The following is a 14,663-nucleotide window of genomic DNA, read 5'->3' on the forward strand; positions in this document are numbered from 1 at the left end:
CAGAGGGGGGGTGCGCACCCCTGCACCCCCCCTTTTTATTTCGAAAAAAATCTTTATTTCTGTATAATTTACCACCAAAGACAATAAATAGATCTTAATTGTGCACCCCCCCTTTTCAAAAAAGCTGTATCCACCCATGGTTCGTGTTTAATATTTGTGTTGGTTAACTGTTATCCCAGTCTTGCTGACAGCTCAGCTTCATCAGAATGGGCCAACAATACTCTTGTAGTTTAATGATTTACAGACTTAAATGATAACCGGTTGGTCAAAATTTCTGACCAGGTCATCGCAGCCCGACGGCATGTTCATCTGTACGACGGGTTAGCTTGGCCCAGACTTGACTATTTACAGGTCTTTACTACCTTGAATACTACGGTGCAAACCAACATTCACTCACCCTTTACAAATGCGCTGACACATATTCTGTATTCTTAGTCACACAAATTCATGTAAATCAATATTTTTTTTCTTTAGCTCGACTCAACCAGAGATTTGGTGCTACCAAGGGAGGACTAGAGATATTTGACGACGGGAAAAAGGTCGGAGTATGCGACACAGGTCTTGACAATACCGCGGCAACTGTCGCGTGCAGGAGCCTCGGTATGAACTTCACCCATGGACGGGCTGTTGGTGGATCTGTGTTCGGCAACATCTCCGGACCAATCGTGTTCACAAGCATTAAATGTAAAGGGGCGGAAAATGACATCAAGGACTGCACACTGAGCAAAGAAGGAACTTGCACTACAGGGACGTACGCATCTGTGTACTGTGCCAAGACACCATTCAATGATACAGGTTAGTATGTCAACCATTGGCTGGCTCATCTAGTGGTTATTTAAAGTGTTGATAGTCTCGCTGAAGGCTATGCTGCGGTCTCTTTCATGGACACAACCCATGGGGATTCAGGGCAAGAATACAGGTCCCCAGCAACCTTTGCTTGTCATAAGAGGCGATAAGAGGATCGGTGGTCAGACTCGGAGACTTGCACATCATTGTATCCTAATCGTGTGGACCAATGCTCATGATGTCTGGATTTGATTATTTACAGACAGACGCTCCACAGAAGACGCATTAAGGAACGTCTGTCCCAGTTCGGTAGAACATGACTTTGCTGTTCATTCGAACAATAACACTGATTTTCATAGCTCATAATATCAGGCTTTGTCATATCTGATTTTGAAAGCTTATATATGAGGCGAGTGATCATCTTGGAAGAACGTTGACTGCAATCCCTGCTGCACAGTGATGTGCCTCAAGATGGCGCTCGGAGGGAACTGTTGTCAAGTATCTCTTCCCCCAGTACAGACATTCTCGTCATTTGTGAGGTCTTATGTATACTAGTATATCAACCTTCCTTGGGTAAATGCAACCAGTATTCATCAGTGCTGAATATATGGGACGTTGTTGATAATATCAACCACCAGTTTGTCTGATCCAAACTTAGTTAATTACAGCTTGCTGTGATATAACTGGATTATTGTTGATATTGAATTAAACAACAAATAAATACTAAAATATAAACTTTACAATTTGAATCACTGTTTGGTGTAGTTCGAAAGGGGTGAATATCATCCCATTTTATTACACCCTCATTAAGACCTGGGTAGAGATTAGGTCTTCAGCAACCATGCTGGTCATAAAAGGCGACTATGCTTGTTGAAGGAAGCAACTAATGGGATTGGGTGGTCAGGTTCACTGACTTGGTTGAAGCATGTTCTTATTTCCCAATTGCGTGGATCGATGCTCATGATGTCAGTCAATGGATTGTCTGGTCCAGACTTGATTATTTACAGGCCAACGTCATATAGCTGTAATTTTGTTGAGTGCGTCGTTAAACAACAACAAACAAACAAACTAGATTGATGCTTATGATGCCAATCACTGGATTGTTTTGTCCAGACTCGATTATTTACAGGCCAACGTCATGTAGCTTGAATATTGCTGAGTGCTGTGTTAAACAACAAACCAACATAGTATGACATATGTTTCCAGGCTTCCAGCTTCGACTGGCTTCCGACGGTCTGAGCAAGGACTACCACGGCATTGTAGAAGTCAACAAGAATGGAGTGTGGGGCCGGGTGTGCATGCAGGGGTGGGACGACATGGACGCCAGCGTAGCCTGCAGGAGTCTGGGTTACAAGGGCGGGGTGGCCTACCTCCACATTGTCAAGAACACTAATGCAATCCTCATGAGGAATTTCCAATGCCTTGGCAATGAGACCTCCCTTGACAAATGTCCACATCAGGAGACAGCGGACAAACAGAACTGCAACTATGACTCCAATGACGCTGGTGTCATCTGCTACAATGGAACAGGTGCGTTATGATTAAACTTAAGTTTTAATGAGAGTTTCTCCTCACATTGGTGCAGCAGAGTGGTTAAAGTGTTCGCTGGTCATGCCCTAAGCCTGGGTTCAATTCTCCACATGGGTACACCGTATACCACTGCAATATAATGAGTCATTCACGGGGTATGGGATGTTTTGACTGGACACTGGTCAGACCAATCAGTGACTTGGATTGAGTCACATGCTGAAGCCACGCTTCCACAATGAAAAGAATTAAAACATTGACTATAACAGGACAAAAAACAACAATTTCAACTTCTTATGGGTCGACATATTGGATATAATATATATTTATTCGTTCTTCATCAACAACAAGTCGCAGATGGCGTCAGTCAAGTTGGTGTATCTGTAAGTAGCGGTGAGATTGCCTCTCGCAGGATTTCGTCTAAAATGACATATTTGAATGATGTTAGAGCCTATGTTAACAGGATATAAGTAAATATACATATGTAACAATTCATATAATAGTATTCCATGTTCATTTAATGTAATAATGTTCATATAAATATAAAAATAGTACAGACGAATGTATCGGTATTTTATTCCATTTGTTGACACTCGATTTCCAGTATACATGCTGGTTGTTTTGTTAACCCATGGGGAAAAAAATGTGTACCCCCCTCATCGCTGCTTCATTTTCTGAAAAAAAAAGTGCACACTATACTCAAGAAAATATGGTAATGTGTGAAACCACTTTCTCTTGTAAACTCTCCCTCCCCCCCCCCCCCCAACTCACCCTTGCTATTGCCAAAAGCGGTGTAAAACCATACTCGTTCACCAAGCTGCTCAAATTTTGAAACTTGTTTGTGTTGTCCAATTTTAGTCAGTTTTATATATTAATGGGCTTAATGATCAACTTACCGAACAAATGTGGATTATACTAAAAAGAATTCAATGAAGTGATTTACTGTAATTGCAGTGATAAATAGATACACCAAAGTAGAGAGGTGTGGGAAGAGAAGAAGCTACTTGACCTGGCGTTTTAAGATAATTCAAAGCAGCACTTCACAGAACCATTTGAATCTGCATGGACGTTTCTTCTATTATTTTCTTAAATCAAACCAACCATATTTTTAAATTGAATTGTTTGATAGGCATTGATTAGAAGTTTAGAATGATAAGGTAGACACTTCTTTTATAATGTAAAAGGCGACATTTCTGTATAGATCCTTATACCGTTGTCAAGCAAGCGACGTTTTGGTATAGATCCTTATACCATTGTCAAGCAAGTCTTGCTTGACAACAGTATAAGGATCTATACTGAAACGTCCCTCTTTACAGTTTTAAGGAAGTTGTTATCCATAAAATTGTGTCTACCTTGTCATATTTTTAAAAAGGACCACATTAAAATATATGCTTTGTCACATTTTTGTCTATTTCAACCACATGCTCTGATAGTTTGACCAAAAATGTTTTATCGAAACAAGGAAAAAAAGTGAGCTACATACAGCAAATCAATGTGGATTAACTTGTCAGAATTTTTGTCTTTCTCATATCATATCACATCACTGATATGACACGTTTCATTTTACGACCTCCACAGGCGTTGAGTATCGACTCTTCGGCAGCAAGGTCAACGGCTACGGTCGAGTTGAGATGGGATACGACGGGGACTGGGGCGCTGTGTGCTCCTGGGCGTGGAGCACGAGTGATGCGAAGGTATTCTGCAGAAGTCTGAAAAATGGGTTCAAAGACGGCCTTCCAGATCGAAACACCATACCGAACCTGCCACGTCGGAACTACCTGCTCAGCGGGGCGTTCTGTAATGGCAAGGAACAGAGTCTGCTAACCTGTCTGAACTCGGGTTTCAATACATCACTACTGTCCTACCTCTGTAGCGGTGACGCCTATACTACATGCTACACAAGTGAAATTGGTGAGTACAGAACTTCAGTTTGATATGGCAGAGTTGCGTCCCTTAGGTGTGCCAGAAACCTATGATCTGGGGTTCGATTGTTTGTTAGCCCCAATACCCGTGCTCGTGGGTTTCACAGAAGTGTTATGCATCTATGACCTGCTTCACTTCGGGCTCGCTCCTATATCAAGGTGGCACATGGTGATATTACAGAAATACTGATCAAAGGTGTGTCAACCTAGAACCACTCAACACTAAGATTAATATGAGTACATATAGGTTATCATCTTCCCAAGGCAAGTGGGTCCACCAAACTATATTAAAGCCTAGTTTCTACCCTTGCCACTTTTCTTGTCTCAACCTTGGTGTCACCTCGCGTAGATCACTAGTTGTGCCCCTTCTCATGAAAACGCAATATCCAATCAGATCGCTGTTCTTATCTCGAATTGCTTCACAAAGATGGCGACTATTATAGGTGATGACCTAGTTGATCAGATAACGAAACATTTGCCAATTCATCCCTGACACATAAACGTAGGCAATTGTTGGGGGGTTTAAAAGACGAAAAATCATAATCGTGTCAACAAAGATAAGCAGGGATAAATCACTTTTATACGAAGGTGTTACAAGTCGTGAGTGTTGATTTTGTGCAACATTCTCTGATTGGACTATCGATATGTGCGATAGTCCAATCATATTTAGCACAGGAAAGTGGGCTTGATGTGGCTAGGGTGGAAACAAGACTTTGATGAAAAGGCTAGTGGACGCTCTTGCCTCATGAAGATGATAGGTAATTTCACCAACTATCTCTGAAAACGAAGGTCTTTATTTGTGAAATATATATAATGACCATACTATTCCAATCTCATTAAAATCAGATCTTAGTTCTCGCAACCGCTAAACAAAGATCTTAGGACATTCCATTACATGTCATTGAATGACAAACTATGACCAACCAATGAAATGACTAACAAGAAACGACCTTAGCCAGTCAGAAAGCAGCTTACTCATGCTATACGCCACTACTTACGTAATTGTCAATCGGAATACCCCGTGTTAACGTCTTCGAGGTTGCATGATTAGAAAACACATTCCAACTGTCACTTTCCTGATCTGGTAGGCAACCATCTGATTGGTCTGATGAATCGTTGCGAGAACTAAGATCTGATTTTGTCGAGATTGATACTATTCAGAAATAATTGAAAACACAAACAGGAATAACCAATGGAATAGAGGAAATGGTGAAGTATTGATCACCACTAATGATTTATCAGCACCCATCAGCGAGCATGGGTCCCAACCCTGTGGGGTGTCCGCAGAAGTAAGATCTCTCGCAATCCACTGTTGCCCGAAGAGAAAATTAATAAGGGTAGGTCAGGTGGTTACAATGTGTGACCTGGTTTGCATTTGTACCCAATATGCCCAAAATCGTTAAGTTTATGCGATAGCTTCTAGTTTGACCCAGACCTGATTACTTTGTTTGTTGTTTAACGCCGCACTCAGCAATATCCAAGCTATATGACGGCAGGCAGTAAATAATCGAGTCTGGACCAAACAATCCAGTGACTGACATCATGAGCTTTGATCTATGCAATTTGCGACGACATGCATCAACCAAGTCAGCAAGCCTGACCACCCAATTCTGGTAGCTGCCTTTGATGCCCGATTCTGACAAGCATTGTCGCCCATTATGGCAAACATGGGTTGCTGAAGACCTATTCTAATCTGGATCTTCCTGGATAAGATCTGATTAGTTACAGGTTGCCCTGAAATAGCTGTAATGTTGATGACTGCGGCTAAAAACAACATTTTAAAGATTGTGTAACCGAGAAGACACATATAGCACCACTCTGAGTATGACTAACTCTTTTACCATTTGATGATATATTTTCAATACAATTACACAGTTACTGTACAGGAATTGCCAAATCATAAATACACCCCTCCACTTCAAAAAAGCTGTATCTGAACTTGTTTCTTGTGATTGCCTGGAACATCACTGAGGGGACAGGGTTTCAGGAACGTTTTACTTGGATGTTGACTTTTTGTCCTCCAAATTGTCCTAAAGGTTTTTATCCAACTCGGCAATGATACAGAATGCCCTATCAAACAGTGATAAAATAATGAAAATGCCCATTTGTCCAAAGCAAAATCAATAATGGATAGATTCAGCATCAACATCATGGGCATCAACATCGCGGGCACTAAACAGTTTTTCAAAATCAGTTTTATGCAGACATATTAAAATAACCAATTCCGCCTACTTTCTTTCAGCTCTTACTCAGGTCCGTTTGGGGAGTGCCCTTTCGAGTGACAGTTCAAATGGCCGCGGTCGAGTGGAAGTGTACGTATCTGGGCCAAACGAATGGGGAACAGTGTGTGACGACTACTGGGACAAAACAGACGCCACCGTCGTCTGTCAGCAACTCGGATACCAACATGGCCGTGCTATCAATGGAAGTGCTTATGGGAAGGGCAAAGGTCGGATCTGGTTGGACAATGTGGAGTGTTTAGGAAATGAGACGAGCATTGGGGATTGCCAAAGCCGAGGCTTAGGGACGCACAACTGTAATCATTCGGAAGATGCCAGTGTAGAGTGTTATAGTAAGTTAATCTACTACTTAACACAAATTAATATAAAATTGATTTTTTTTCATGGTATATTGTGTCCAAAAATTATAATCGAAAAATGGTTTAATGTGATCTCTTAATAGTATTGTTAAAAGAGTAATAGAGTAAGAGAAAGGAAAACCAATTAGTTTCTTCCAGTCAGGTATCAGCTGCTTTGGAGGATGTTACTACATCAAAACATGCAGCTTATTCTGTGACAGGAAATTCTTATTTCATTTTATTAACACATTTCTTCCAGGATATCAGTAAACAATTTATTCCTTTGAGTAAAACCTTTAAAAAAAAGAGCCAATCCCTCCCAGATTTGTCATGATAATAATCGTTTTTTGGTTAGCGCATGTTTTGTCCTCCCCAAATGAAACAGAATCATTAAATATCACTATGATTAATTAATGATGATAGCTGCATGTTTGCTATTACTTATAAAGTGAAAACAAGTTATTCCACCAATTAGGAATATTATTTACTGTAATGACAAAAATTTCAAAGTGCACTTTACAAGAAATGTCCTTTTTCATTGAATTTGAACTATTGAAGATATATTTGCTGGTGTAAAATGCCATTCTTAATCGTATTTCCAGACTCAACGTCCCCTCAAACGACATTACCCGTTACGAAGTCCCCAGTTACAACAGTAGCGATGACGACAACTAAATCAACATCAACTGAATCACCAGCAACAACTATTCCTCAAACTACGACGCCTTATACTGCGACTCCCTCAACCAAGACAGAAAGAGTTACTAGCCCTGTTTCACCGCCAGCTACATCGCCAGCTACATCGCCACCAACCACTACAATGTCTACAACGACATCTGCAACTTCAACAACATCAACACCATCAACGACAACCACTCCCAGCACAACTACGAAGTCAACTTCAATTAAGATTACAGCAACAACAACAAATATACCAACGACAGAGACAGCTGCTTCGACGACAGCAGCTTCGACGACAGCAGCTACGCTGAAGCCAGGAGCGTCAGCAGAAAGCAAGACGCAGAAAGCCTCCAAAAGCATAGTTGTTGCCATTGTGGTGCCAATATTATTGCTTATTATCATTATATCGATCATTGCTATTGTGTTATGGCGCGTCCGTCGTCATCCTAAGTCCCATATTGCACATGAACGTTTCCATGACGACATAATAGAACAGACTCATGATGGCAGTATCGCCATGAGGAATCAGCTGTATGATGTGAATATGTCCAATGGGGAAACGTCAGACCCAATGAGTGACACCACAAAATATCTGGCCGAAGATTCAGAAATTTCAATAGAGGGCAACGGCTACGCCCATTTCTCAAAAACCCCGACTCATTCAGAGGACGAATCTGGGGGATTTTCGAATCCCCTCTATGCAGTCATGAAGGATCCCTCGACCTCATCTAATCCAGCCGAGCTTACGCTGGAGGCGGATATAAACTCCTCGAATACGTAATGGCAACAAGGAACATGAAAGTGTACATGAAACACAGTCCCCTCAAAACACATATCAATGTGATCACATTCCGATGAAATGTGATCTATCAGGTTTGATGGACAGAACAAGATTAGGTCGATCATGTGATACAAACCAGTACAAGCTTGTTTATTCTGTATGTGTAATTTGGGTGTATTGTAATGATTATTATTATCATGAATGGTACATACAATAAAGATAACCAGTAACAGCATAAGCCAGGAGCTATTTACAACCGAGATTCGGATTAATTTGCTTTGTTACGTTGAGATACGTAAAAAATACATTTGCCAAACATTAAACACCTATCATTGTTATACATGTTTCGACCCGTTATGAAAAGCAGTTATCAGTCCTTGTTTCCGCCTTAAAAGAAAGTGCGTTTCTTCTAAGCATATCATGTCCATAATTTGATGGGATATTAATATATACACAAACGTCCATTTTTTTCATTGAAATGCTTCTATTTTTATATATTGCTATTGTTTCGTGTTTCATGTATTTCATGCACTTCAGTGTTTATCCAATCCACTGCTACGTTTCAGGCCTGATAGGAGATTGTACACTCACATTAATACATGGGGAAGTTTGTTGGTCACACACTTAACTGAACGAAGTGAATTTATAGATATACCACATGAAGCAAATTGCCATCCAAGTTACTGTAGGTACAACACGGACGGATCCAGACGTGTGGGTGCAGAGATGCGCAGAGATGCGCACCCCACTTTTTCAGACACCTTACATGTTGACTGAGCACTCAGCCAAGGCACTTTGTGACTTGGATATTATGTGCACCCTTCTGGTTTTTTTTCAAAATTTGGCTCTGCCTCGGTTCATGTGTGCACATCGAATTGGAGTATTTACGAAACGTTGTGGAACGATTTGTTTGCACTATCGGCACGGAACTCTTTACCATATTTGTGTAAAACTGGTCAAAGTAATCTAACTGTTATGATCAAGTGTGTTGGGTGTATATTTGACACAATTATGTTTTGTGAATACAAACTTGCTATTACCATGATCGGGGGTGGTCGGGTAGCCTAGTGGTTAAAGCATTCACTCGTCACGCCGAAGACCCGGGTTCAATTCCCGACATGGGTACAATGTGTGAAGCCCATTTCTGGTGTGCCCGGCCATGATATTGCTGGAATATTGCTAAAAGCGGCGTAAAACCGTACTCACTCACTCACTCACTCACTCACTCACTCACTCACTCACTCACTATTACTATGATCGTAGTTGAAAACAGAAGAAGAGTATAAAACAACTGTATACAGCAAATAAATATATTTATTTTCATGGGGTTATTTTCAAAAAGAGATGTTATCTAAGGTGCCGCAATTTCCTGTGCAGAGTTGCGTCCCCTTGGCAGGTCAGAATCCTATGATCACAGGATCAAATAGCAGATCCATCTGATTATTTCCTGGTTTGTCAGCACCATACCCGTGCTCGTGGGTTTCACCAAAGTGTTAATGTCTCAGGCCAATATCACTTCGGGGTTTCCTCCCAGTATTAAGCTGGCATGCCGTGATATAACTGGAATACTGTTCAAAGCGGCGTTAAACCCATCTCACTCTCTCACATTACTCGCTTAAAACCCAGATCCACCTTGATTATGTTTCTAGGTTTGTCATATTCCCATGCTCGTGGGTTTCATCAAGGGAAAAACGTCTGAGCCCTGCATCACTTTGTGTTTTCAACCCACATGCCGTGATGTAATTCTAATAGCTCAAAGGTTAAACCAACCTCACTCACTCACTCATTCTCTGCGCAGTTAACATCTCAATAACTGATGGATTACCGTAGATTATATATTTTCAATTTTGATGAACCAAACAATTATGATACCTCTTTATGGTCAGAAAATTAACATGCTGAAATATGTTTTTGGGAAAAGAATGAAAAACTGAAATGATTGGTTGGTTGTGACCTTCCGTGTCTGTATTGAATGTGACTGCATCACCATCTGTGTGTGCAGGAGTGTGTACTCGCTATCTCATTCTTTTGTAGATTGTTTAACTATCAGTTTGTAAGTAATTTGAAATTTTTTTTTTTTTTGTGAAATTTACAAATACTGTATTCAACGTAATAAGCACCCCGCTCTAATAAGCACCCACAACGATATTTGCTAATATATTGGCTGGTGAACAATCCCAATTAGCACCCTTCCGATTGATCAATGTACACAAGGCTTAATTATTTGTGTATAATGCGCACTTGTGTGTTACATGCACCCTTAATTATGGCAATGTAATTCTGGAAAAATATATCTGTCGTGTGTAAAATGCACAGACTTCTCTTTCGCCAAGATTATATTCTAATAAGAGCCCCCTATTTATAATTTTGAGAGCACAGTCGGTGCTTATTACATGGAATACGGTACTATAATTTCACAGTTTTCCACTTTGGGATAAATCTGATAACAATTTATTGAGTTCCTCAAAATATAAATTTGAACATTTATTCATTTCTTTGTTTCACGTGTTTCGTTGGCAGTAGATTTATACACGTTAATATTTTGCAATATCACGAGTGTGATCATATTTTTGTATATATGATGTAAATGACATTGCTTATATACGATAACCCAAACAACATGTGATAAATGTACATATACCATGCTTAGTTGATTTACAGGGAAACTTCGATAATCCAGACACAGATCGTAACTCGTCTTATGAACTCTAGATTAACGAGGTTTCGTTGTTCACAGTTGTCAAATATTCACGCACCAATTAAATCTACAATATAATTATAAATCTATGCAGGTGTATATGTAATAGATGTATAATTAAACTGCAGTTTCGTAAAGAAAACAATGAGGTTGTTTTAAGGTGATTTTTTACTTAACTTGCCTATTCATCTCAATACATTCCATATATGTGTCTGTAGTAGCAGCAGGAGATTTATACCAGTTTTTGTGTTTTATACAACCTGATTTTGTGTTGTTTGTACAACCATAATCTGTGTTTTATACAACCAAATGTTGTGTTTTATACAATGACTTGTATATGAATAATTACTTCATACTGCATGACAGTATTCCTCGACATATTGTGATACTACTGCTGACGTTTTCAGATTATCTGCTGATGTACTGTATTTTGTTTGCCTTTTTTTTATTGTATCTTCACCCATAAAAAAAGTATTGAAAATTTGTAAGGGCAAGAGACGGAGCACGGAAGCCACATATAAGAAGTCATAGGGAAAGCAGTTTCACAACTCTGTGCTTGAATTTATGTGTCTGACAGGAAAACTGTTTATTTTTGTTCGTATTGCTGGAAAAAAGTGTTGAGAAAAACGGTTGTCATTGCAAAGAGTTTACCACATATCACGAACCTGTGAAAATAAACGTAGCATCTAATAATTGTCCCTTTTCACATGGAATTAGTATATTTATGTTGCTTGATTATTTTTGTCTTGAATTCAACCCCATATTTGTTCCAAGACCATTAACTTTCTATGATGGGAAATAATGCTTGAAAATAAACGTGCTTACAAAGTTGTTGCATTTTGCTTTTCAGTTTTTTTTATAAGACAAGGTGCTTTCACTTAAAAAATATTAGTCTTGTTTTTCTTTGTTCGCTAGCACGACTGGACATATTGTAAACCTACAATTGACATACAGTCTAGTCTTGTATTTATCATTGTGTGACCGATTCAGCACCTTTGAACTTTGAAATGTAGCGTCTTCACAAAAGTTACGCAGGATAGACTACGCAGATTGTTTGATAGATGCATGTATTATCTCGTTTTTTGATACGACTATATGTCTGAAGATTAGTAACATGTTTTGACAAATATACAATGAACAAAATATACAAGTGTCACAAAGATCTCATCTTTGTTTTTGCCGCAACCATATTAACCTTCAACTCGGGTTTAATGAAAATTCATCAGTAAGTTATATCTGAAGTATGATATAACGTTTATTACCACTCCCAAATGATCATAATTTGTTTTGTTTTTGTCGAAATATCCGACTTCATTTTTTCTGTAGTTGACAGGTGCGAAGTGTAGCTGAATGTTGCTTCTATTCACGTTTCTTCGATGTTACATAATGTTTGTGTTTTCATGCCACCAACAGGCCCTCACTGAGGCATAATGTTGCACAGACATTACCATTAGCATGTTATGGTTTACTTAAAACAGGAAGCTGATGCGAAAAGTTAACACGAACCAGTTCCACAAGGCGATTGTAGCAAAATCAATCTTAGGAACTTAAGCCAAATTTGCAATCTTAACACGTGTTCCATAAAGTGATATTAGGGCAATTGTATCATTAGTACGTTCTTAAGTTAAAATTATCGAAGTCTAGGACAGTTTGGTGAAACAGGCTCTTAATCATAATCATAATTTAAGATCATAAACGTTCTTAAGTTTCGTTCAAATTTAAGTTATGATCGCTTTGTGAAGCTTGGCCAGATACTTCTGTTTTTGTCTTTGTTCTAACACGACACACAACTCTTCATAACAAACACATCTCATCCTACAGTTGGTCGGCCAATTGTGCAATTTAAAGAGGGGACTACATTTGGACATATTGGCATTTATAGGAAAACTGATTTAAGTTATTCAAAACCAATTTTTGGTCTGCTAACTTGTTTTCTTAAGTTTATCGGTCGAGGCCTTATTGCAGAGTATCTCTTTAAATAAATGACAGGACATGTTCTTTGATAAATAATAATTTGATTTTTGTTTTAAATAAAAAAATTAAAAAATCAAACTTTTTGAACTTAGAATATGTTTTTTTGTAATGCCACTCAGTTGACCTACACATAATTCTGTTCATATATTGAGTAGCCACTGCAGTCTTATCGTTGGTCTGACATGAGTGTTGTGCCTGGAGCGTTGGAAATAATAAGCATCCGTCATGCCAATGTCCAACTATGTTTTGACTGAACTGGACTTTGTTGTCTGTTTGAGAGGATTGTATCAATCAGACATGGTTAGACTGAATAGAGATGTGTTTGTACAGTGTGTATATTTTGAGAATTTTGTATGATTTAAATTGTCTCGGGTAAATGATCAAAATAAAAGTTGTATATCATGTACATAGTTTTTCATGTGTGTTGTCATCTTTAAATAGTGGCACGAATCCATCAGTCACAATTCCAATGGGAAGGTTATAGATCTAGACCAAAGGTTTGGTTTAAGAGGCGTCCAAATGGATCAGGACTTGGTTGATTGCGTGTATATCATACTTACTAGATTGTCTGGTCCAGACTTAATTATTTACATACCATATTCAATGTAATAAGTGCCTTGGGCGCTCTCAAAATTAGAACTAAGGGGCTCTTATTATCACCCGCCACGAAGTGGAAGAGGGATATAGGAATGGGTGCCGTCCGTCCTTCCTTCCGTCCGTCACATTTCGTTTCCGGAGCAGATCTTGAAAACTGTACCATATTTCTTCACCAAACTTGGCACATAGATAGATCTAGTGGTGAACTGGTGCCTTTTGTTAGTTTGGGATTTTTAAAAAAGTTATTTTTTTAGTTTCCATGGCAACGACTTTGATTTAGACTGAAAATGGCGGTAGTCCTCGTTTCCAGAGCAGATCTTGAAAACCGTACCATATTTCTTCACCAAACTTGGCACATAGATAGATCTAGTGGTAAACTGGTGCCTTTTGATAGTTTGGGATTTAAAAAAAAATTATTTTTCGAGTTTCCATGGCAACAACTTTGATTTAGACTGAAAATGGCGGTAGTCCTCGTTTCCGGAGCAGATCTTGAAAACCGTACCATATTTCTTCAGCATACTTGGCACATAGATAGGTCTAGTGGTGAACTGGTGCCTTTTGATAGTTTGGGATTTTTTAGCGTTTCCATGGCAACGACTTTGATTTAGACTGAAAATGGCGGTAGTCCTCGTTTCCGGAGCAGATCTTGAAAAACGTACCATATTTCTTCACCAAACTTGGCACATAGATAGATCTAGTGGTAAACTGGTGCCTTTTGATAGTTTGGGATTTTAAAAAAAAAAATTTTTCGAGTTTCCATGGCAACGACTTTGATTTAGACTGAAAAAGGCAGTAGTCCTCGTTTCCGGAGCAGATCTTGAAAAACGTACCATATTTCTTCGTCATACTTGGCACATAGATAGGTCTAGTAGTGAACTGGTGCCTTTTGATAGTTTAGGATTTTAAAAAAAATTATTTTTCGCGTTTCCATGGCAACGACTTTTATTTAGACTGAAAATGGAGGTAGTCCTCGTTTCCGGAACAGATCTTGAAAAACGTACTATATTTCTTTACAAAAAGGCCCAGTGAACATAGTTCACAGAAGCTAATGCATTGCACACACCCGACATGTCATATTGGCGGGGGATGTGAGTATTTCATGCTTGTTAGAATATTATT

General features: G+C 39.1%; 1 protein-coding gene across 2 annotated transcripts in view; it reads left to right on the forward strand.

Moving 5' to 3' along the window:
• LOC124131528 (deleted in malignant brain tumors 1 protein-like) overlaps window positions 1–11,801 on the forward strand; it is a 104,600-nt gene extending 92,799 nt beyond the window's left edge. For both annotated transcript variants that reach the window (XM_046494827.2, XM_046494828.2), the window contains 5 exons: window positions 475–795; window positions 1,993–2,316; window positions 3,892–4,224; window positions 6,478–6,807; window positions 7,416–11,801. In XM_046494827.2, coding sequence (XP_046350783.2) covers window positions 475–795; window positions 1,993–2,316; window positions 3,892–4,224; window positions 6,478–6,807; window positions 7,416–8,275 — 2,168 coding nt within the window. In that variant the 3' untranslated portion in view covers window positions 8,276–11,801. The remainder of the gene's footprint in view (window positions 1–474; window positions 796–1,992; window positions 2,317–3,891; window positions 4,225–6,477; window positions 6,808–7,415) is intronic.
• Window positions 11,802–14,663: the final 2,862 nt, after the last annotated feature.

The sequence above is a fragment of the Haliotis rufescens genome, unplaced genomic scaffold (genome assembly GCF_023055435.1).
Source record: "Haliotis rufescens isolate VD_foot unplaced genomic scaffold, xgHalRufe1.0.p SCAF_1, whole genome shotgun sequence".
In the NCBI taxonomy this organism is placed as follows: domain Eukaryota; kingdom Metazoa; phylum Mollusca; class Gastropoda; order Lepetellida; family Haliotidae; genus Haliotis; species Haliotis rufescens.